Raw genomic sequence first — 24,037 nt, 5'->3', positions numbered from 1 at the left:
CTATATATCCAGTGAGGCAAAATCTTGATCTTCAGAACTGTTTCCAACTTGTAATAAATTTTGTGACCCATAATACCCTCAAAGTTTACATGTTAAAATTCAATTGTTTCTCTCCTCAAACTTGGCCTCTTATATATTTCCTATCCTAGTGAGTTGGCAGTAGAGTCAAGGTAGAATTAAGAATATTGACTACTAGGGCTCCTGGGTGGCTCAGTCATTAAGCATCTGCCTTCGGCTCAGGTCATGATCTCAGGGTTCTGGATCAAGCCCCACATTGGGCTCCCTGCTCAGTGGGAAGCCTGCTTCTCTCCCTCCCACTCCCCCTCTCTTGCTGTCTCGCTCTCTGTCAAATAAATAAATAAAATCTTAAAAAAAAAAGAATACTGACTACTTAGATTTTTTTCCAGTTTTCTATACTAGACTATATGTTCAATAAATTTTAAAGAAAATAATGACCCTTTATATGTATACCAAGTTAGTGTTTGTATTATCTATTGCTACGAAACAAATTTTCACACATGTGGCGGCTTTAAACAGCACGTATTTATTATCTCAACGTTCCCCTAGGTCAGACGTCCAAGCACAGCTTAGCTGGGTCCTCTGCCCAGGGTTTCACAAAGGTGCAATCAAGGTGTTTGCTGGGGCTGGGATCCTCTTCCAAGCTCACTGGTTGTTGGCAAAATTCATTCCCTTGAAGCTGTAGAACTCGTGGCAGCTTGCTTATTCAAGGCCAGTGGAAGAGAGAGTCTCTGACTTGTTCACTCTTTTTTAAAGGGCTTCTCTGATGAGGTCAGGCCCACCCAGGGTCATATCCTTTTGACTTGCTCAAAGTCACCTGATTAAGAACCAGAAATCTCTTTACCTTTGCCATGTAATGTAACATAATCATGGGAGACACTATCCTATTCTTTCTGCCATATTCTATTAGTTAGAAGCAAATTATAAGTCCCATCACACTCAAGGGGAGGGTCAGGGTGTAGGCCATTGGGAATCATTCTGTAATTCTGCCTGCCACAGCTTAATTTTTTTTAAATATGAGTTATGGGAAAATCCATTAAATGTAATTTTGAGATATTGAAAGATTGAATATAAAGAAGAAAGGTATAGAACTTTAACATCTCAAAGTTTAATGGAAATGACCCATATTTTGAAGATGGTGAAAATGGTTTCAATGTTTATCCTAGCTTACACTTACTGCCTTGGGCAGGAGATATATCCAAGAACCTACACTTTAGATCATATTATATGAACCTAAATGGAATAATCAGATAAGTTGTTCTGAAAGACAGACGTTTAATTATATAACTATCTTCACTTGAGGACCATTTTACCATGTGTTTGCCTCATTTGCATTAGAGAGAAAGAAGACAGTTGTATGTCTATATAAGTTAGTTATATGTTTTCCCTCAGGGTCAATAATTTTGACTTTTCCCGATAGGGCTTTTTTTTTTTTTCTTCTAATACTTTTGGCAGACTGTGGTTTTCATCAGAAGTGCTTAATCTTTCCTCGGGATAGGTATTTCAGGTATCTTGTAAAGTTGTGTTCTTACAACGTACAATGGCATATCTACAGAGGTTCCTAGATCGCTCACTCTCCCCTTTCTGCCCCGTACCATCTGTAGCTCCTTTTCCTGTATGCATCACACAGATGTTCTGGAGTTAATGCAGGCGCCATTAGAATATGAAATGCATAAAAATCCTGCCACTTTTAGGTCCTGCTTCTTAGAGAAAACAGTTCCACTGGTTTTTATTTAGAAAAACACAACATGACTTGGTGAATTTATCTCTTTTTCTTGACATTGGCAATGATAATGCAATGCCCATTGTATACAGTCAGTGTGAGGTCGGCTTGCAAATCCCTACAGATATGTGGTTACTTCTCTACTTTCCCTCTCTTTTGCTTGGGCAACTGCCACATTGATGCACTGGAGCCACTCTTCTGCATTCTTCTCATCCTTGGCCTTGAAAACATAGGTTTTATTGTCTGTGAAGATTTCAAAAGCTCGAGGGAGGGAGCGGTCCCTGCGTTTTCTGGCCACAACTTTCACACTCTGTACTTTGCTGAGTTCTATTGGGGAGTCATCAGGATCATCTTTCTGAAATGCATATGGGAAGGAGAGAACATGAGCTGAGCATGGAGAGAGCATGAAAAGATCCCTGGCAACTGGAGAATTTTCCAAGAGGATCAGAATCCTTTCACTGCATATGGTTCATAACTTTTGTTATTTTGAATGCTAAGGCCTCAGTGAGTCATTCATTAGAACAATGGAGGGAGTGAGCAATTAGCCCTATGTTACAGTATATTAACTTGGCACAAGATGGCCAATTTATAAGAAATTATTATTAGGTGGGATTTGGGAAAATGTTTAATTCATATTTCTTTGATTTTATGTCATGCTTGATTGATATTAACACTGTATCAATAGAGCAAAATGCAATAGTACAATTGGAGTACTATTAACTCAGGATCTGAAATAATTTGGGAAGCATGAAATTGAATTTTCCTTCGTGTTATCTCTGAGAGGGGTGTATTAATTGAATAAACAGGGTCCTATGTTTAAGCAGATCAAACCGTTTTTGAAACACACTGGAGCTTTGGAAGTATGATTTGTCTACAAACATTAAGTGAAACAATACTTAATGATTTACATTTTTCTGGCATCAAAACAGAGGCTTACAGATCACCAATGCAACATGAGGGTCATCCCAATGGGCTAGTATGAATAGTTTCAAAAGATCAAATACTTCTTTACAGCAATTTCTTTAACATCCCTGAATTCTTTTGTCTATTGGAGGATGTGCCTGTGCTTGAGGATCTTGCCAACTCTCCTTTTCCATCTCCCCTACACAACCCACCCTTCTTTCACTCTGCAATGGAAAGGCACCCTTTTCACTCATCCCAAAGTTACCATGGTGTATCATCCAACTTGGAAGAAATCTAAGGAGGATCAAACAAATGAAAAAAACAACTCAAAATACTGATGCGAGGGAAGTGTCCTTCAAACAAAGTAACACAGTCACTCCTCAGCTATTTCATTAAGAGATGCATTTCCAATAGCATTTCACTTTTTAGTGTTTAGTAACTATTTATTACATTTGGTGTTATACTTATGACTTTTCATAAATGACATAATTTTAAAAATATAGTAATAAAATATCTAACATTTAGAGACTGATAGTCACAAAATATTAAAATAATTAAATTTCAATTTATATACATAGTTTTATTGCAGTAAAAAAATGATTGGGTGATCAGGATAAAATGCTGTGGGACTGGTAGAAAACAATATGATTTCAAAGAAAAATGATACCATGTAAACATTGTGATGGGTATTAAGTAGGGCATGTGTTGTGATAGGCACTGGGTGTTATATGCAGCTAATGAATCACTGAACACTACATCAAAAACTAATGAAGTACTATGTGCTGGCTAACAACATAGTAAAAAAAATAAAGATGAACTAATTTATGTATTTCTTTAATGGATGGTGTTAGGTGTCAAATTGCTACGGTATCTTATTCCAATGGTTATACTTAAAGGAGAGGTGTGAACTTTTTATTTTAAAATGATAATATTTTCAATTCAACAGAAATTACAGTTTGCGGACTGTTTAAACTTATGATAAACTTAAAATGCTGCAAGGTATTACACTGATTTTCAAAATTCTTTTAGGGAATAGACAGAATAAAGTTTGAAGATACCTGCACTAGATAATAATTTGCTAGTTTAATTTGGTTTATGGTAAATATCTGACAGTAATAAGATTGTATTTCTTTGAATTAGTCTATAGAACAGAAATTGATACATGGAGGAACTGATCAAGAAAACAAAAAGTTAGCATAGTTCTCTAAAGAGGGACAGTGAATTACCCAAGAGAAGTGGACAGGAAGTCAAAGGGCACCATTGCCTAGCTGGTTGGTAGAGATCAAAACCTTACAAATGTGAAAGTAAAAAAATAACACTATAGTCTTTCAGTCCTTATTAAAAATGCACATTTTTCTCATTTACAAGAAAGGGGCTGAAGCTTCAGCTGGACTGGTGACCCCTGTTAGGTTACTGTGTCCCTGGGGATGAGAGGGAATTTGCTGTGATCCTTATAGTATATTATATTATTTCTCAATATTTGAGCCACATGTTCTGTCAGATTTCTGAAATGTGAAACCATTATTTCCCTATAAAGATATCAAACAAGTTAGCCAATTATAAAATAGCTTACTCTAAGCTTTATTAAAATCAAGAAGTATAAAGGTCATTATTTGAGTTCAGGAAAAATATTCCTATGCACTAACTCCGCTCTGTCTCAAGGGATCCGAGAAATCATTGCATCTTAACTTCTGACTTCTTTAATAAAAACAGGAAATTCGGATGGTCATTTTAAACACTTTAAAAATACTTCAGTGTGGAGCTATGCTAAGGAAAGTTTCTTTAAACCTCCAATAACTGTCTGAATTGAGTACACCATTATGCTTCCCTCTCAAAAAGATCTTCAGCCACAGAAAAGTCCATCTGTATATTTCATAATACATGCAGATGAAGAAAGTAGCATGAGCTTAGGGCTTTTTTTTTCATTCAAAAAGTTAACATGATGTTTTATTAATTAAAAAAGCGTTCATCAAAATTTGTCATAATTCGGATATACCATACTTTATTCCTGTTGAGTAAAAAGTTCAAATAAATTTTATAATGAGTACTCTAAAGACATAGTGCATATGTTCTTAGTGACTTGTGATTTTTAAATAATTTAAAATCTTTCGTTAATTCATTCAAACACAGTTTGGTTTGCCACTGGCTCTGTATTTTAAGTGTTCATGGGAAGCAGGACAGTACACTCATTTAACAACAAGCTTTGATGTCACACTGCCTGTGCCCAACTCCAGTTTTATCCCTTTTAACCTTACTGGCTCTATCTTTGGTCAAGCCAATCAAAGTCTCTGTCTCTCTGTCTCTGTCTCTCTCTCTCTCACAAGGGGAAGGGAGTGGAGAGGGTCTGATGTTGCATGATGTAAAAGTACCATATGGTGGAACAAGTTTGAGATATAGTAGTTAAACAAAATTAAGTGGGCTCTTTCCTGCAGGACTTGTCAGAACCTTTAGTTCCTTTGTATTTCCCAGATATCTTTGATTAGGACCAAGGCCAACTCCTGGTGATGACTGACAGACCCTGGGTCCCAAAGTCCATGAGTGGGGCACAGTGGGTGTAAAGGCATCAGCAGGGTGTTGTATGCGTGTTCTCTGGGCATCTTTCCACAGGAGTGGATGGATGACCATGTGTACATATGCACATATTTCCCCATCACTCTGATTCTGGGACTCAAATAATACCTGTAAGAGTGGGACAAGACAGAAATCCAAAGGCCAGGGTCTTGCTCTTCCTGGCTTGCCTGGCAGGCAAGATAAAGTCCAAAAGTGCCCCCACTTCCCACTCAAGTCAGATTCCACAAGGCTTTCTTTCTGTCAGACCTAACCTGGTGCCTGCCCATCCTGGGAAAGACACCAGCTCTCAGGACCTGTGCACTGTGCAGAAGGCCACCAAGATCACCCAGCCCAGAGGAATATGCTTCCATCCGCTGGCAGGGAGGGAGAGAGGGAGGGAAAGGCACCCCAGATTTACCCATATGTAACATGACAAGAACAATAGTGCTGACCTCAAAGGACTGTTTTGAGGATTCTTTAAGGCAAGCCAGGGAGGCATGTGATAAGCTATTATTATTATATTCAAAATATCCAAGAGGTAGGTCAAGATTTCTTTCCCCCTGATCCTGAATGAATAGAATTTAATGATAAATAAAACTGACTTGAGAAGAAAGGAATAACTTTGCATTGCTGATTGGAATAAAATGCTATTTCAGAAGTTTCTCACTGAAATTTCAGAGTACAGATATTTACTGAGCATCCTAGTTCAGATTGAAAATTATATTAAATGAATATTTATTAATTCTCTTAGAATTCTGTTCTATTTAACTGAGTATTAAATGACTGCAAGATGATAATGGTTTTCCCTAACCAGCACTGAACTTAGTTGACTATAAAAAGTACTTAAAATAAATCAGCTTTGTTTCTTTCTCCCAGCCTGCTGTCTCTCTTCCCTGGGTCCCTAAATATAACCTTTAGTTATAAAGGAAGTCAGGGTCAATATCATAAGCTATTAATTTATGTAGGTGATCTATAAGGGAAAAAAAAGGCACACGGTTCAAATCAAGCTCACTGGGTAGTCCTTTGGCAGTTCATCTTCTAAACTTAAGTCAACTTTAAAAAAGATCTCCCGTAATAAACCGAAGAGAGACAGTAAACCAACTAACATAGGACTGAACAGAATAGACAGTCCAAGGGACATATGCAAAAAAAAAATGACACTGTGAAATTATTAATGGAAAAGGACAAATTATTGGCCTTTTAACTCAGGACAAAATGCCTACCTGGTTGATGTAGATCAAGACCTTAAAAATACAAGTGTAAAAGACAAGGGGGAAACTTACCGACTTTCCTTTTTGAAACAGAAGTTGATTTCCAGCCAGCGTAAAATAACGAGTTTTCCACCTTTTGATGAACTTCCATCTGACTTGCTTCTCTTTAAGTTTTCCTTCTATGAGAGGCTGGCCATCTTGATTTACAACTGTTGAAGGTAAGAGAATGATCAAACCATTTATTTCCACATTATTTATCTGGCAAGCGATCAAAAGTCAGAATTGTACAATGAATGAGAACCCAGTAGGCATATTTGGAAAGTGTGCTAATAAATTATGAATTTGGTTAACCTTTCCCCCTTTGTCCCTAAAGGAATGCACAATTTAGATATGATAACGGGAACCTGTTGAAAGCCCTCACTGAGATTTTCAAAAGGAATATAGTTCACAAAAAGAGGATCTGGTTAGCAGTTTTTAAGGCATATCCAGATATCCAGCTTTCTGTGCTTCTTAACTCTTTTGTTTCAGGATAGTCTGTACAGATGAACTGCCTAGAAGCACAGCTTTATAGCTAATCACAAACGAAGTATATTTAACTATTTGGCAGCAAAAGTCAAAGCAGTCCCCCCAAAGATGTATTTTTCCTGAAGACACAACATTGCAAAGACAAGCCCAACTCTTTTGGACATGCTTATTTCCACTCTGGAACGCACATACTCCCTCTCCATTCTGCATATGCCCGTCTCTGCCCAATCAACAACTAATCATTCCATGAGTCAATTCAACTGTTGCTTCTTTTGGGAGAACTTCCCCAAACTCAGACCAGAGTGGCTTCACCTGCCATATGTTCTCATAGCATCTGGCATGTTTCTTTTACATCAAGCATCATTAGTAGATAGTTATTGGTGTTTATCTAATTCATGTCTGTCTTTCCCATTGAACTGAAAGCTCCACGAGGGCCTTTGCTTTGTTCACCAATGTATCACCAGGCAACTAATATGGTGCCTGGCAAATACAGGGAATCTGTAAGTATTTTTTGAGTGAAAAGTTTAATTTTACAGTGAAGTAAAGTGTGTATGATCACACAGAATCATAGAATTAGAAGATGTGTTACAATGTCAAAAGTCAGAAGTTATAATGTTGAACTAAAGAATTTCATTCATTTTGTCAACTACCTAAGATTTACTCTCCAAATTCATAGGTAAGCATCTGATTTCTGGCGATTATGACAATATTTACTTACATATATTATGTTCAATTTTCACAGCACTTTGGAAGTAATGAAATGTGTTCCATCATTTAGAAATTTAGACAGCGCCTGTTTGACCGTATAAACACAACCTGTTCTTCCCATCCTACCACTTCTCTTTTCTAAGATAGGTAAAAAAACTACTTTAGACAAGGAGTATTTGTCCACCTTGACAGCATTTTCGGGATAAGAATGATGAAATGTATAGTTTTCTTTTTTTTAATTTAATTTCATTTTATTATGTTATGTTAATCACCATACAGTACATCATTAGTTTTTGGTGTACTGTTCCATGAGTCATTGTTTGTGCATAACACCCAGTGCTTCACGCAGAATGTGCCCTCCAGTGAAATGTATAGTTTTCATAAACAAAATTTTACTAAGGCTACTTTGGCCTCCCCCGTACCCCCATTTGATGTCTATTCAATTGAATGTTCTATTGTCAACCCCAAATTAAAGCTAAAAACTGAAAATACTATCAAATATATTATTAGATAGTGACAGGACTATGATGACAATGAAGTAGGGAGTGACCTGGGGGTTGGTGCACACTCACATAGGTGGTCAGGAAAGAGCTTGGATGTTTGAAGGTATCTTTGATCTGAGACTTTAGTGTTGAGAAATGTCTCCCATCTTTGGAAAGCTTCATGGCAGCTAGTATCATGCCCAGCAGAGCATAGGGAAACCAGGAACTCAAGAAGTATTGACTATCAATTTCAAGAAAATGATTTCAGAGGCGCCTGGGTGGCTCAGTCAGTTAAGTGTCTGCCTTCGGCTCAGGTCATGATCTCAGGGTCCTGGGATCGAGTCCTGCATCGGGCTCCCTGCTCAGCGGGGAGTCTACTTCTCCCTCTGCCTCTCACTTGTGCTCTCTCTCTCAAATAAATAAATAAAATCTTTAAAAAAAAAAGAAAATAAAATGATTTCAGTGTTTTGCTTTGCTTTACTTAGGAATCATCTGATTTAGAGTATTAAAGACTGTAAAGCTCTTTGCAAATTTAATTGTCTCATAAACATGATGCTCACTTACTTTGTGCGGCCTCTACACTCCGCAGTTACCTCGGATAAAGCACTTAGGACAGATGCTCTGTCTTTCCTGGGCTGTATGTCCTAGAGAGCCAGAATAGCCTCACACTGTTGGCCCGGACCATGGGTTCAGTGTTTACTAACAGTGTGCTCTTGAGTCACGAAGGGAGCAGCAGTCTGTCTGAGAGGAGGAACAGAAGGTCCAAAGGGAGATCCCAAGATAAAAGAAAACAAACTCTAAACAAACAAACAATGAAAGACCCAGGCTGAGACTTACATTAAAATCTTTCCTAAAACATCCATTTCCTATGCTTTCAAATGAGAAAAAATTGCTAATCTAATTATGATGGTCAAGGATTTTTTTAATAAGAATTCAGAAGAGTTAGATTTGAGTCCTTTCAACTATAGTTTTCTGATCAGCAAGATCCCACCTGCTTTACAAAGATGATGAGATCAAAAGTCAAAATTAAGAAACTTAGGTGAAGATACTAGGTAAGTAAGCACTATGGCCCCCTCCATCCTCTGCTTTTATTAGACTTCATAGTTTGTAATCACATTGCTTTCTCGCCATGGTTTTAATGGTAAGATGATTTAATGTAGTGGCTTCATAACAGTACATTTTTCTAGTCTCAATCTTCTATATTTACTCAAAGAGGCATTTGAAATAGTCATGATACCTGAGCTGATTAGAAATCATAGTTGATTTAGGTAATATTTAAGCCCATGGATCCTTCTGGATCTGACATAAGGAATTAGCTTCAATTATTTCTCCTCAAGGCAGATCCAAATGTTGCACTTGGGTGCCTGGGTGGCTCAGTTGATTAAGCATCCGACTTGATTTCAGCTCAGGTCATGATCTCAGGGTCGTGAGATCCAGCCCCACATTGGGTTCCAAGCACTGAGCATGGAGCCTGCTTAAGATTCTCTCTCTCTCTTTCCCTCTGCCCCTCCCCCACTTGCCCACATGCTCACTTGCTCTCTCTCTTAAAAAAAAAAAAAGATTTTACAAATGTTGTACTTGAAGAGTATGTGACAAAAGTTTGCAAGGAGAACTTGGCAAAATAGCTGAAGGAATTGCTTGAGACACAGAGTAGATAGGATATCATACCCACAGACTTACATAATGACCATATGACCATAATGACCATGAAAGACTCAAGACAAAATGACAGGCTTACTGGAGCACAAAAGTTGAAGGACTGTTGAGAAATGCTGCTAAGCAGAGGCTATCACTGTATAGCTCAGCCAAAATTATGCCAGGGAAAAAGTCCATGGAAAGGGTTGGAGGAAGGAAATGTTAGCAGAACTTTAAAGTAGCTGCATGGGAGGACCCAATTTAGGCATCAGAGTCAGCTTCAGATAATTTTGTAAAAGCCAGGCTATTTGTAGCTGTAGGATTAATTTAAAAATAGTTTCAAAGGCAAAAAATAAAGAGACTTAAAATTTTTCCACTTACTATCCCATTTCTTAATTTTTTTTGCAATTATATCTAGCATATGCATGAGAGGCCATGTTTCATTTTAAAAGGTCTATTGCCCATATCATATCCTTGTAAGCAATAATTAGCATGATAACACTGTCTTCATGATCAAAACAGGGAACTAATTCTTTCTAGGTATGATCATAATCTATTTGAAAAATAACACGTGGAATGAGACTGAGAGAATGATCATGCGTCTGAAACTATCTTGTTAGCACATAACACATGCAAGATAAGTATTTTCTCATTTACCAATTAATGCATTAGTTCATTTAAAGTGCCACAATTTGGCTAAGACATTCTCTACCAACCTGGATCTGTTCTTCTCTTTAATTGTCAGTTGGCTGAAAAGCTATGGAGTATTAAACTGAATTCTCTCAAGCAATTGGAGCCCAAACTGTTACTGTGTTTACCAAATTAAAGGTCTTTCTGAGTGTCAATACAAATGTTTATACATTAATTGTATTTCTTTTGTACACCAAGGGTTGAAGATATTTATGTTGCTAAAAAATAAATTTTGAAGATACTAATCTTACTCAGCATGAAGTTGGTGAATAAGAGCGAAGAAACACCAGACAAAGACCTTAAAGATGAGGAGCCCCATGGCAGGAAGAGCAAAGCAATAAATAATAGTCCTCTGTTCATCTGTCAACCGTCCAGCCATTCCACATGTACTTTTGAGCACAGATAAGCTGTAAGGCACTGTGTTTGGATCTGAGGAGGTTACAATGCTCGGTACAGAGGGAGCTTGGATTTATCATCTTGTAGGTGAGGTCAAGCATTTAACAAATTTTACAGTTCAATGTGGAGTTTGGCAAGTGCCACCGGAGAAGGAAAAGCCAAGCACCACGACACTCAAAGAAAGGAAATTCTACTTCTGGCTAGGAGGAGGTGACATGGGAGCTGGGCCTGTGCTAGGGAAGCAAAAAGGGTATTTAGGAAGAGGGCAGAAAAGGGCAGAGGTACAAGAGGGATGTGTAAGAATCTGGAAGGATCCATGAACTTAGAAGCAACTTCGTAAAGCAGTTGTTCTGGGACAAAGCCATGCGTGGAGGGCTGAGGGTCTGAAGGCAATGTAAGATTTTCTAGGTGTAAGATCCAGGAAAGAGATTGGGTAACAAACTGTCATGGTGAGGTCATATTGGACTTTAATTGAAGGTCCTTTTGAAGACTCATTAGAAAGGACTTTGCTTTTCTTAAGGACTAAGCAGGAGCCTAGAGCCTGTGAAGGTCCAGCCAGGGCAGGCACGAAGCCCCCCCCGGGCCCCAGATGGGATCAGTTATGTATCACAGAGAGTCTCAGCAGGAAGCAGAGGACACCTCAAGCTGGGTAATTGAGGGGAGTTAATAAAGGGACTATTTACACAGATGTGAGCAAGGTGTAGAAAAAGCACCATAGTACTTTGGGGCCAGGAACCATGGGAAGCCATAACATGCCTCTGCCTGAAGAAGAGAGCAGAGAGAACAGTTAGGACTCAGAGGGAAACCTGTATGGAGAACACTGACTGACAGGAGCTGTGGCCTTGGGCATAGGACACAGTCAACCTGCAGTGACCAAGCAGAGGGGAAGCTGGGAATAAATAATCCAACCTCACTCTGCTCCCTCCCTCTGATCTTCTGCCTTTATTGCTAGTGGTCAACAATAACTGAAAGCCAGAGGTAAGGGAGAATGGAACACACTGGAGAGCCACCTCTTCTTAACAGGGCAGAGGAAGCAGGAAACCTTCCTGGAGTAAATGTGTCGGAGCCAAATTCTGAAGAACAAATAACAGTAAGGAAGGTGAAGGGAGAAGAGGTATACTGAAAAAACAAAAACAGAAACAAAAAACATAAGAAAAAGGCTAAGTCTTAGAGAGGGGTTGTGCAATGCCTTCTAGAAACTAACTCATTCTATGTGATGGGAGCCTGGTGGGACTTGAAGGACCAGAGTTGGTGTGAAAGTCAAGGAGAGACCAGTCCTAAGGATCCTCAGACATTGTGCAGAGTGGACTCTAAGGCTTTGTAATAGAACATCATGAAAAATAATAATTTCTGTAGTCACACAACCCCTTTTTATCTCAAGAGAACTAGAGTTCAATGATTGAAGGTCTCCATCTTGTTTTAAGGTTTCTTGCAGTTCTGAATATGTCTTTAGCCATTTATAACTTATTTAAACATAGTTGCTGAATACCCTGTTTACTCACAGACGTTGTGATTCAAAGGGCCACCTGCACACCAATGTTTATAGCAGCAATGTCCATAATAGCCAAACTATGGAAAGAGCCCAGATGTCCATCAACAGATGAATAAAGAAGAGATGTGTGTGTGTGTGTCTGTGTGTGTGTGTGTGTGTGTGTGTAATGGAATATTACTCAGCCATCAAAAAGAACGAAATCTTACCATTTACAATGACATGGATAGAACTGGATTGTATTATGCTAAGCAAAATAAGTCAATCAGAGAAAGACCATTATCATATAGTATTACTCATATGTGGAATTTAAGAAACAAAACAGAGGCTCATAGGGGAAGGGAGGGAAAAATAAGATGAAATCAGAGAGGGAGGCAAAGTATAAGAGACCCCTTAACTCTAGGAAATAAACTGAGGGTTGCTGGAGGGGAGGTGGGTGGGGGGGTGGGCTAAATGGTTGATGGGCATTAAGGAGGGCACGTGATGTAATGAGCACTGGGTATTACATGCAATGGATGAATAACTGAACTCTACATCTGAAAATAATAATACACCATATGTTAACTAATTGAGTTTAAATAAAATAAGTTAAAACAAGCCAATGGGAGGATTCAGTTAGGAGGAAGAAACAGAATAGGTAAGAAAGGGTAATGTATACGAGAAGGTGGGAAGGATGAAATCCTATGCAAAATATTACCACCTTCTTGAGATATTTGATGACTTTATTCTCCGTGGCTGCTAAAAGCACCTGTATGTCTTTTATATAGGTGAGTTTGTGGCTGAAAAATATATTTCTTTCCTAATATGTTTATATAGGTAAATAAAAAGTTAGAGTTACTCTGAAAGGTGATGACTAGAGTTCTTTTGAAATATATTTAGTGCTTTGTTTTGGAGCTACATAAAAATTCTTTAAATCGATGTTATTTTTTTTTCATTTTAACAGTTTTTATTTCAAGTTGCATATAAGATTACTTTACTCCTGCATCTTCTCAATTGTTTCTTCCTTATATTTGCCCTTTCCCTTTCCTACTTGGCGAGATTTGGCTTTATGTTCAAGGATCTTTTTGCGGTCTTTGTCCAGTTTTAGTCTGTGGTGATAACCACCTTGCTAGGGTGAATGCCCACATGGATGGTTGTGCCATGTGCCTTCTCTCGCTGCACTCATTCAATGCAGATGACGTACTTCTTCCTGTAAACCTGGACTACTTTGCCAATCTGCTGACCTTTGCAGTGTCCTCGCACAACCTGCACTTCATCATCCTTTCGGATGGGCATGGATCGAACATGGTACTTCTGTCTCAGCTCTTTGGAAAGAGGGGAAGACATGATGTTCCTGCAAATGTGGGAGGTGCATTGAAATGCCATTTTTGGTACCTGCTCCGGTCAGAGGTCACAAAGGGATTAAACTTCATTTTGGCCGCTGGTGCTTCAGCGATGGCCACTAGAGGGCTAAATCAATGTTATCTTAAGCCTGTATAGGGGTAAGAGACTGGTTTACTCACTCTAGTCTGCCTTTTGAAAGCATGCTTCTCCTCCTCCATAGATTGGCTGGACTCAACTGATTCTCCGAGTGGAAAAGGACACATTTCCATGCACAATGATTTTTTGTGGAGAACCACGAGGTGACTAATGCTTGGCTGCCAGTATAAGGCCTATCAGACACTTTTATCCTATTTCAAGGTAAGATTGTAACCCAATATGAAAAGGCAGAAGGATTAGGAAGTGATGGGAGACAAAGAATAGAAATTACCCCTGAAGGGTACTAGGTTACTGATCTTAGTTTATTTCCCACGTGTTACTAGCAAGTTTACTATGGACTCTATGTGTATGTGTGTATTGAAACCTTTTAGTAAAATATTAAAATTGGGTATGTTAAAATCCTGTGCACAACAACATTTCTTCTTATAAACATTTATTTTGCAAAAGTTGCTCCTTTAAGTTTTCAGTTCAGTGTTTATTTAATTTTGAGAAAGTATTAGGTTTGAAAGTTACATTTCAAAACAAATCCTGCATCTTCCATAGTCATCCTATCCCTTAGGTTATCCACGAATTACTCAATAGTCCATCCATATGCCAAATACTTGTTGAACACTTCTGTATGCTGGGTACTGACTGGGTAGGGCATATAAGGAACAATAATCTCCTCTGGTTCACTGTCTAGTGGGGGAGATGATTAACAACATACCCAGAAGTGTTGGCAGAGAACAGAAAGAAGAGAGGAGAGGAATTTATTATCCAGGGGTGGTGGTGTGTCTGTGTATACCAGTGAGTGTGCCCACGTGCAAGCATGTGTGTGTTGTGAGAGAGAGATGTGAGTGTGTGGGAAGGTTTAAAAGAGAGAGGCATGCCCATGCCAGAAAGGCATAAAACAGGAAAATGGGAAGAGGGGGGAAAAGGAAAATGATTTCAGGATAATGATTTATCTGAGTCAATATATGTGTCTTTATTTTGTCATTAATGAATATCTTTGCACAACACGCTGGGGTTCCATTTTACATAAGGAATGCATATTTAGTAGTCACTAGCAGTATATAAATATGAACACAAGCACCGTACTGCTTTTGGTGCTCTAACAACACTGAGCACGTACAACAATGTTCGAACATATGTAGTAGGAGGGAAGGCCTCACGTGACAAACCTAGCCACCACATAAATGCAAAATGGGGTTTTCTTTTTGTTACCTCCGAAGTACCGTGAAAGCCAACAACGAAATTCAGTGGAAAAGTTTCATTTAATGGACTCACAAAACTATTTGCAGCCTCTGGGTTGTGTCCTCAGAGACCACTGGGCCTGTTCTCACATTGGTATCTGGAGGGGAGAGTTATCCAGCCCACACTGAGGGTGTCCAGCAAACGAGGGCCAGTTAGGCAGCAGGGTGTGAAGAAAATCTCCTTACAGAGGCCTTTCTTGACTTGATACCATTTTGAAACCCTCTCTATTTGCCCATGTGATAAAATGGACAGCATGCTTTTATAGCACAGATATTTGAAATCAAGTTCTAAAAAAGAATCCTGACAGAAGTTCGTCTGGAAAAAAACATGCTTTCATTTTCTTTCAGATGCTAAGGAGAACTCCTACTGACAGCCACATTCAACAACTAAGTAACTAGTGACTAAGAGAGCAATCACACGGGGGAGTGCTCCGATTTACAGAGGAGGACCCCGGTGCCAAAACTGAGATGTCTCCAAGTTATTTTTTGTAGGGCGTAAGAACAAAGGCATCCCATGTGTCTGAAGAAATAAGAGTGAAAGTCACGACCTCATTCTTCCTCCTCCTTTTGACAAACGTGACTGAACAGAGGGCCAGACGCGTTCCAGGATGGTCCGGCTGACTCACTGTTACTGCTAACACGAACTAGCAGTTCCAAGACATGAGGCCAACTGATAAAAGGGATTTGCTTTGTTTTCCAGAAGGAAGTTCTGTTCTGTTCTACTCGGTTGCTCAATCTCGATTCTCTCATTCATGTGGAGTAATGGGATTGGCAATAAACACCACCAGACAAATCTCAGAGGATTCCTGAGTTACTTCAGTGATTTGCTAATCTTCTACTCTGTACTTTTATAAAATGATTATCAGAAATGGAATCAACAATTGGAGAGATTGGAAATAGCTCTCACCGTAACCATTTCCCTCACGTAATCATTTCCCATACATGATCCTGCCAAAGCCCCTGTTCTTCCTTAAATGGAATAAGCAGGGAGGTAGATATTATAACATTGTGGAATAATTGGTCTTAGAATTTCAAATAGTCCATGTCCTTAATTTGGATTTGCCCAAGAGGTGGCAATTTCAGATTCAGGAATTAATCTGCATTAAATCTTGGTTCTACCCCCTTGGTAGCTGTGTGACCCTGGGAAAATTACTTAACCTCTTTGTGTTTCAGTCTCCTCATCTGTAAAATGGAGTCAATAATAATGAGAAAGATGTTTAGCTCAGAGTTAGCATGATAAACAACAGTAATTATAATAATTTTAGGACCTTTAGACTATTCTGGCATTCATTTTCCTCTGAGTTCATCTGTACCTAACTGGATTCAAAGTGTATTTTACTGACTACTAGATACTAAATGCCTGTGAATTTCTGTGTATTGGTAGGGACGTTGGTGGGTGATAAGACTTTGATCTGAAGAAGGGAATGTGCTTAGGTGACTATGTAAACCGGATGCTTTGCTGTCAATTTCTGAACGAGTCCCATAGTTTAGGGTACCCACTGTTAAGAAGGATTTATATTTTAGGATGTCTTTCCTGATGTCTAATTGAAATTTTCTAAATGCCTCATGTTTTATTCCTCATTTATGGAGATGTTGGACGGCATCTTTTATTTTATACTGGAACAATGAATACTTGACAGCAGTTGTTGTATCATTTGTCAGTACTTAAAAAATAAACACCCAAATCCATTTTTAAAATTTCTTTTGTCTTAGACTCCAGTCCTGCTTCTTGAAAAACCCCTCCTCTCTGAGACTAAACCTTGTGAGGGGCATCTGGATCCTATGGGAGCACTGATTAAAACCCAGAATGGTAACAAGACTCAGGCACAGTACGTCAGGTGCTAAGTTAGGGAAGTGGGCCATTTGTTTTACATATAGTGACTTCTCTCAAGGAGGAAAGAAGCACCAACCTCCATTTACCAGATTCACAATGCACTGGGTGTGGTATAGTGATATATTTGATTTGATTAGCACATAATCACAGTCTTGAAACATCTTATTTTAACATTCGAGGCATATTTGATTTTGCCATTCCCAAATATTATTCATTCATTCACTCACTCAGCAAGTATTCATTGCCTGCTATAAACATACAAGGGTGTGTGCTAGACTTTTCCATATATGCCGTCTGGCCCTAACTGGATTATGAATCCTTTCAGAGCAGAGATATTGCAGCTTACTCATATTTTATCCCAAGCCTCAGCCTGTAGAAGACCTTCAACCAATGCAACAAACATACATTACGTAAATGAACCGTGGGATGCAGATACTATGCTTGTTGTGCGTAACCAAATAATAAAATATTTAATCCTATTTATTCCTTGATCATATTTAAACTCAAAATTTAAGAACATGAATGCAGACATTGTCTCCATGAATAATGTGTCAGCAGTATTATGTTAGACCTTTCCCTTATATGAAATATATAATTTATGTGCTTATATAAAAACAAGATGAGATCAACAACCTCCATAAATTTTTCAGGGAATCAAGAGTTTTTGGGGACAATAACAGTTTAAAATAGGATTTCTTGCAGACTTGCATCCCCTTTCATGTAGCAGAAGGAAATGAGCAAAGAAATCTAAGTACAGTGAAGTTTTCAGGGCCAAGCATTTTGATTCAATATGTTCTGCTATAAAATATTTGGCCTTGTTTGAATCTTTATTGCTGTATGTTCTCAGTCTATATTTAACTGTGAGAAACATAAGTAAGAAAGAGTAAATTGCAAAATGTTCTTTTCAAGTGTATGGCAGCAAATTTGAGAAAACATATATTAAAGGAACGCTTTGTGCTTTTAACTTCCAGGCCCTTGTCTGAGGCCTCCATTGGCCAGAAAGGATGAAATGTTTATTGAACTAAGGACTCAGCTGACTTGAAATGAGAATTCTTAAGGGTGTCTCAGTGCTCTGAGATAGGTGCCTTACTTCACCAGGCTCTCAAATAAAGTTTCTTTCACACTGTCTTTTTCATAGGTGAAATAAGGTTTAATTAGAAAGTTTTACAATGGAGACTTCCAATTCCCCAATTCCTTATTTGCTCAAAGTAACTTTTTAAAATCGGGGTGTTCACTCTGTCTTCAGCCAGCAATCTGTGCCTCTCAGAGGCTGCCGTCCCTCACTGCCAGCTTCTTTTTGCCCCACCTTCTCCGTGGGGTAAGACACTTTAATTGGTGCCTCTCCATGCGCCCCTCTCACCTCCACCTGGCCAAATAAACACACTTTTTTCCATTCAGCCTTACTTTCTTGGCAGTTAGCATGACAATAGACTTGCCACAATGGGTAATCTTTAAGAGGCCCCAAAATCCTAAAATAAAAGGAACGGGTACAGGGGTGTCATCTGCAGCTCTCTAGAGAATGGCTCGCCTACGAAGTGGCTTTGCGTTCAACAGGGTTTGAACAAGGTTCTCTTGGTTGAAACTGCACTTCCTGAGCAGCGTCCATGTTGAGAACTCTGGGTCCTCTCAGAAGGCAAATGAGTGATGAAATATTCCATTTCCAAGGACAGAGGAACTTTCTGAAGACAGACTCGTTAACCTAATTCCACTGGTCAGATTGGGACAAGTGTAACGAGGAGGCAGAGTGGTGGAATGGTTAAGAGCATGAGCCCTGGAGTCAGATTGGGTTCAAATCCTGCTGTTGTTAATTTATTACCTGTGTGACCTCAGTTAATCAAATTGTTCTGGACCTCAGTTTCCCCATCAGTAAAATGGAGATAATATTAGTACCAACCTGATAAGATCATTGTAAAGGTTAATGAGATATATCTGACATGTTTAGCATAGGGCGTGGCTCATATTCACTAATAATAATATTATTATTTTTTAATATTTTATTTATCTGACAGAGAGAGACACAGCGAGAGGGGGAACACAAGCAGGGGGAGCGGGAGAGGGAGAAGCAGGCTTCCCGCGGAGCAGGGAGCCCGATGCGGGGCTCGATCCCAGGACCCCGGGATCATGACCTGAGCCGAAGGCAGATGCTTAACGACGGAGCCACCCAGGCGCCCCAGTAATTATTATTTTTAGGCAAGGTCAGTAGACCAAATTCCTTGGGCAGCAGAAAGGGAGGGAGAGGGCGAGTAATAGCTATGAAGGTATTCCTCAAATAATTCCTCACTCTTCAAATGTCTCCCTTTTTACACAGCTCCGTTATGGAGCAGGAGCGTGAGGGAGGATCACAAGATGGACTGGGCTTGCGCATGCGTTCACTCCTTCACTGTGGTCTCCTTCCTTTGGGGCTTTTGAGAGGATGCTTGTTTTTCTCTAACCCTCAGGGTGATCTGGGCTGAAACGAATGCTTTCAGGGCAAAACAGCCAGTATTGCTTTCTTGGTAACTACATATAGGTAACGTGTTTCTTCTTTCGCTCGTTTCTGATTTATGTCTCTCTCCCTTTCCACCCCTTCCCTTTCTCTCACTCTCACTTTGGTGAGATACTTTTCTCAGCATGAGGCAGAGGTGATCAGGCATCTCTCTGTGCATTATTACAATTTAGGATGTGAGAAGAAGGCCAACTAGAACAGCAGGGCTCAGAGGTCCCTCTGAATCCCAGGGGCACAAGCGATTCTGAGCAGCAAGTGGACAGGAGGGGTCTCTCACCGGTCGCTTTCTCAGGATTGTTGCACATGAAGCATTGCCACGCTCCTGCTGCTTCGCTGAAGCCAAATACATCAAAGAATCTCACTTCTTCCAGATGGAGCTGTACCTGGTCCAGATCCTGTTCCAGGAACACAAAGCACAAAGAACTCATAAGCCGATCTGCCTGCTACATAGCATTCTGGGACTAAAAGAAGGGATATGGGAGTAGGGTGGCGAGTGCTCAGACTCAGTGCTAAGGACAAGGAGGGAGCATTGAGAAAACCTCTCTGGGCCCATCCTGCATGAGAGCAGCCACCTCAAACCCTTCTGAGGGAGTTCTCTGAAATGCAGAGGGCAGTAAGCATGAGCCCCAGGGTGGGTGGTGAGGCCTGAAGTGGCCCAGCATTTTCTTGCATCTAATGGCATCTCCAGAATTTCTAAAAAGGAGGGGTAGGCATGTGGCCGTGGGGTTGAAAGGAATGCTGCAGGGGAGTTTGTCTTTTATTTACACTTTGCATAAAATTGAAAATCGCATATCCATATCAAAAAAATTATTTTTGTTAGGTTGGCGTTGCAGAGGGCTGATGGGAAATATGGGAGAGGGCTTAATCCTTGGCTCTGGCACTGTTTTAGTTCTACATTTTATCTTAAAAGCATCTGCAAATCTTGCATTATATTCCGTGATACGGCTGTATCGGTTTTAATGGAAAATAATGTCTTAAATTCCTTATCAGTAAATTAATTAATTTTCCCCCTCCCAATAGCTGAGTTGAATTGACACACCAAGAAGACCATCCCTGTCTTATGTGCCCTGTGGCATCATGCCAATGTGTTCCTTTTAAGAGGCAGAGGAGAGAGGTTCCATTACACTGTAAATGGATGGCATATGATTAGCCTAACTAAATTAAATAGCTCTGCTGTCCTCCTGAGGCTTTCCTATTATGTAAATGATTTGTAGCCTCTGCTACAGGGTGGTCAGAACCGCACTCTTAAAAGCTTGCTTTCCTAAGACGGATTTAATGTCTTTGCCAGCTAGCCTTACACGTGCCCAGCTGACTGACGTGTTGGTCCTCTGTTGAGTTGAGATTTTATTCCCTTTCCTCTGGTCCACACACTCAGATGTTCTACCCAGAGTAACAGTGCTTAGTAAGCCCAAGAGCCCAGGGATGGAGGCACTGTGTGTGCAGTTTATGATGGATCTAAAATAGAGAATGGGCAAGTGGCTCCTTAGTTCCTGCTCCAAAGTTCCTGTTTGCCAGGTCTGCATTTCCGGGTCTGCATTTCTTGACAGAGGTGAGAAATATGTCAAACTCTAAGCTCCTTGAGAGAATAGACATCTACTTTGTTCACAGTTGTAGCCCCAGAATCTAGTCCAACATCAGGAATGGAATAACAGCATCGGTTTGCAAGCCCAATGCAAAGTTTTCCAATGAACTATATGAAAGTATTATGAACATTTAAAGGGGATTCTTTTAAAAAGAATATTTACACTCACTGGAACATAAACACAATGAAGGCAGGGATTTTCTCTGTTATATTGGCTGCTATGATCTCAGCACTAAAAATGCCTATCACATAAGCAGGCATTAAATAAATATTTGTGGAATAATGAAAGGCATAAACTAGGACTAGAAATAAATACTTTTCAGCACTCTTTATTAAGACTATTATGGCTTGTGTTCCGGTATTGGACATCTTGGAGGCTCAACATGCTGAATACAGCATTTTGTTGCTAACGTTTAATAACATTTTTTTTAAAAAGCACGTTCCCAAGGTAAAGAGTGAAGAAGCACCTGGAAGTTTTGCAGGTTTCAAAGGATGAAATCTATATTAAAATTTATGGGGAAAAAGCAGATGTTCATAAATATCAGTTTCAAAACTGCTAAGTCTCTGAAGTCTATACTTGGCCATTGGCATGCAGATCACTTCTCTATTTCTTACACAACTAAGGATCAATTTTTCATTCAACACAAACACTGCTAACAAACAAAGTACTTAAATTAATATGTAAAGGTTCCTTTATTTTTCCTGTTCTGAGACCAGAAATGTCCCAGGTTGTTGCCCATAATCCACATTTGTCTTGGCAAAAAAGTTACTTGAAAAGTTTAGGACAGATGGCAAGCTACATCCCAGTATTCAAGCTCTGAAGTCAAAAGCAGGCTTACTTCTTCTGAGGATTTAGGTGTTGTGCAAAGGGAATTGACTGAAGAAGAAGGATGGTAATTCTATGAACTGTTGAAATCAGCAATAACAGCCAACTTTGAATACAGACAGATGAAACACACATATCTCCAAATATTGTTGGAAAATCAAAGCAAAATCAATCACAAAATAAGCCAAAAAACCCCATCAACTCGTGATACCTAAATTTTTGGAATTTTGGTTTCCTGACTGTACTTGAGTCATTATTTCCCTCTCCTCCTTATCTTCTTTACCCTTCTGGGTCCTATAGCTTCCTAGGCCTTGCCCAAGATTGCTTATATGGCTTTTTTTATTTTTTTAATACAAGAGAACTAAAGTTGATTTGTTTAGAGAATTACATGCTTCTTTTAAAACAACTAGACTCCAGAAGAATAATAAAAAGCATGCATATCTAAGTACCGTCCCTCTCTGAGTATTTTAGTTCAATGGGATTATGGTAGACAGACCGTAGTTTGATCCCCTCCCAATAATTCCTATCTCCTGGTGTTCATCCCCTCATCTCATCCCTTTTCCTTAAGTGCGGGAGAGACCTATGACTTCCTTCTGAGAAAATGGCAAAGATGGCAAGATATCAATCCCATGTTTATGTTATTATGTACACACACACACCACACACACACACACACACACACACACACACACACACACACAGACCTATCTTGTTAGCAGATGCATAGGGAGACTCTCCTGCTGGCCTTGAAGAAGCAAGCTGCCATGTTTTGAAATACCTATGGAGAGTTACACATGGCAAGTAATTGTGGGTGGCCTCTAGGACAGCCAATAGCCAGTACGAATTCCAGGTCTTTAGTCCTACCACCCCAAATAAATGATATCTGCCAACAACCTAAGCACTTTTGGAAGCAGACCCTTCCCATTCAAACCTCCAAATGAGACCACAGCCCAGCTGATATCTTGATTTTGCAGCCTTGGGAGACCTTGAGCAGAAGACCTGGCTAAGCCACAAGCAGACTCCTGACCCAAGGAAACTGTGAGATAACAAATAGATGTTTTTTTTTTATTTTTTATTGTTATGTTAATCACCATATATTACATAATTTGTTTTGGTGTAGTGTTCCATGATTCATTGTTTGCTCATAACACCCAGTGCTCCATGCAGAATGTGCCCTCCTCAATACCCATCACCAGGCTAACCCATCCCCCCACCCTCCTCCCCTCCAGAAACCTCAGTTTGTTTTTCAGAGTCCATCATCTCTCCTGGTTCGTCTCCCCCTCTGACTTATTCCCCTTCATTCTTCCTCTCCTGCTATCTTCTTCTTTTTCTTTTTTCTTAAAATATGTTGCGTTATTTGTTTCAGAAGTACAGATCTGTGATTCAACAGTCTTGCACAATTCACAGCGCTCACCGTAGCACATATCTTCCCCAATGTCCATCACCCAGCCACCCCATCCCTCCCACCCCCGACCACTCCAGCAACCCTCAGTTTGTTCCTGAGATAAAGAATTCCTCATATCAGTGAGGTCATATGATACATGTCTTTCTCTGATTGACTTATTTCACTCAGCATAGCACCCTCCAGTTCCATCCACGTCATTGCAAATGGCAAGATCTCATTCCTTTTGATGGCTGCATAATATTCCATTGTGTATATATACCACATCTTCTTTATCCATTCATCTGTCGATGGACATCTTGGCTCTTTCCACCGTTTGGCTATTGTGGACATTGCTGCTATAAACATTGGGGTGCACGTACCCTTTCGGGTCCCTACATTTGTATCTTTGGGGTAAATACCCAGTAGTGCAATTGCTGGATCGAACGGTAGCTCTAATTTCAACTGTTTGAGGAACCTCCATACTGTTTTCCAGAGTGGCTGCACCAGCTTGCATTCCCACCAACAGTGTAGGAGGGTTCCCCTTTCTCCACATCCCCGCCAACATCTGTCGTTCCCTGACTTGTTAATTTTAGCCATTCTGACGGGTGTGAGGTGGTATCTCATTGAGGTTTTGATTTGGATTTCCCTGATGCCGAGTGATGTTGAGCACTTTTTCATGTGCCTGTTGGCCATTTGGATGTCTTCTTTGGAAAAATGTCTGTTCATGTCTTCTGCCCATTTCTTGATTGGATTATTTGTTCTTTGGGTGTTGAGTTTGATAAGTTCTTTATAGATTTTGGATACTAGCCCTTTATCTGATATGTCATTTGCAAATATTTTCTCCCATTCTGTCGGTTGTCTTTTGGTTTTGTGGACTGTTTCTTT

The 24,037-nt window shown here is 39.7% G+C and overlaps 1 protein-coding gene and 1 pseudogene across 2 annotated transcripts in view; both read right to left on the bottom strand.

The window, feature by feature from the left end:
• Nucleotides 1–452: 452 nt before the first annotated feature.
• The window catches only part of VEPH1 (ventricular zone expressed PH domain containing 1), a 240,610-nt gene continuing 217,025 nt past the window's right edge, over nt 453–24,037 (bottom strand). For both annotated transcript variants that reach the window (XM_025879871.2, XM_073898129.1), the window contains exons 12-14: nt 19,638–19,755; nt 6,478–6,614; nt 453–2,096 (exon numbers count right to left, since the gene is read on the bottom strand). In XM_025879871.2, the coding sequence (XP_025735656.2) occupies nt 1,860–2,096; nt 6,478–6,614; nt 19,638–19,755 (492 nt within the window). In that variant the 3' untranslated portion in view covers nt 453–1,859. The remainder of the gene's footprint in view (nt 2,097–6,477; nt 6,615–19,637; nt 19,756–24,037) is intronic.
• Nucleotides 13,260–13,742, bottom strand: LOC112830143 (large ribosomal subunit protein uL24 pseudogene; annotated as a pseudogene).

Source organism: Callorhinus ursinus, unplaced genomic scaffold (assembly GCF_003265705.2).
Source record: "Callorhinus ursinus isolate GAN/ISIS: 27379988/994484 unplaced genomic scaffold, GSC_fseal_2.0 scaffold1, whole genome shotgun sequence".
Taxonomy (NCBI): Eukaryota; Metazoa; Chordata; class Mammalia; order Carnivora; family Otariidae; genus Callorhinus; species Callorhinus ursinus.
This window is presented reverse-complemented; position numbering and strand designations above follow the sequence as displayed.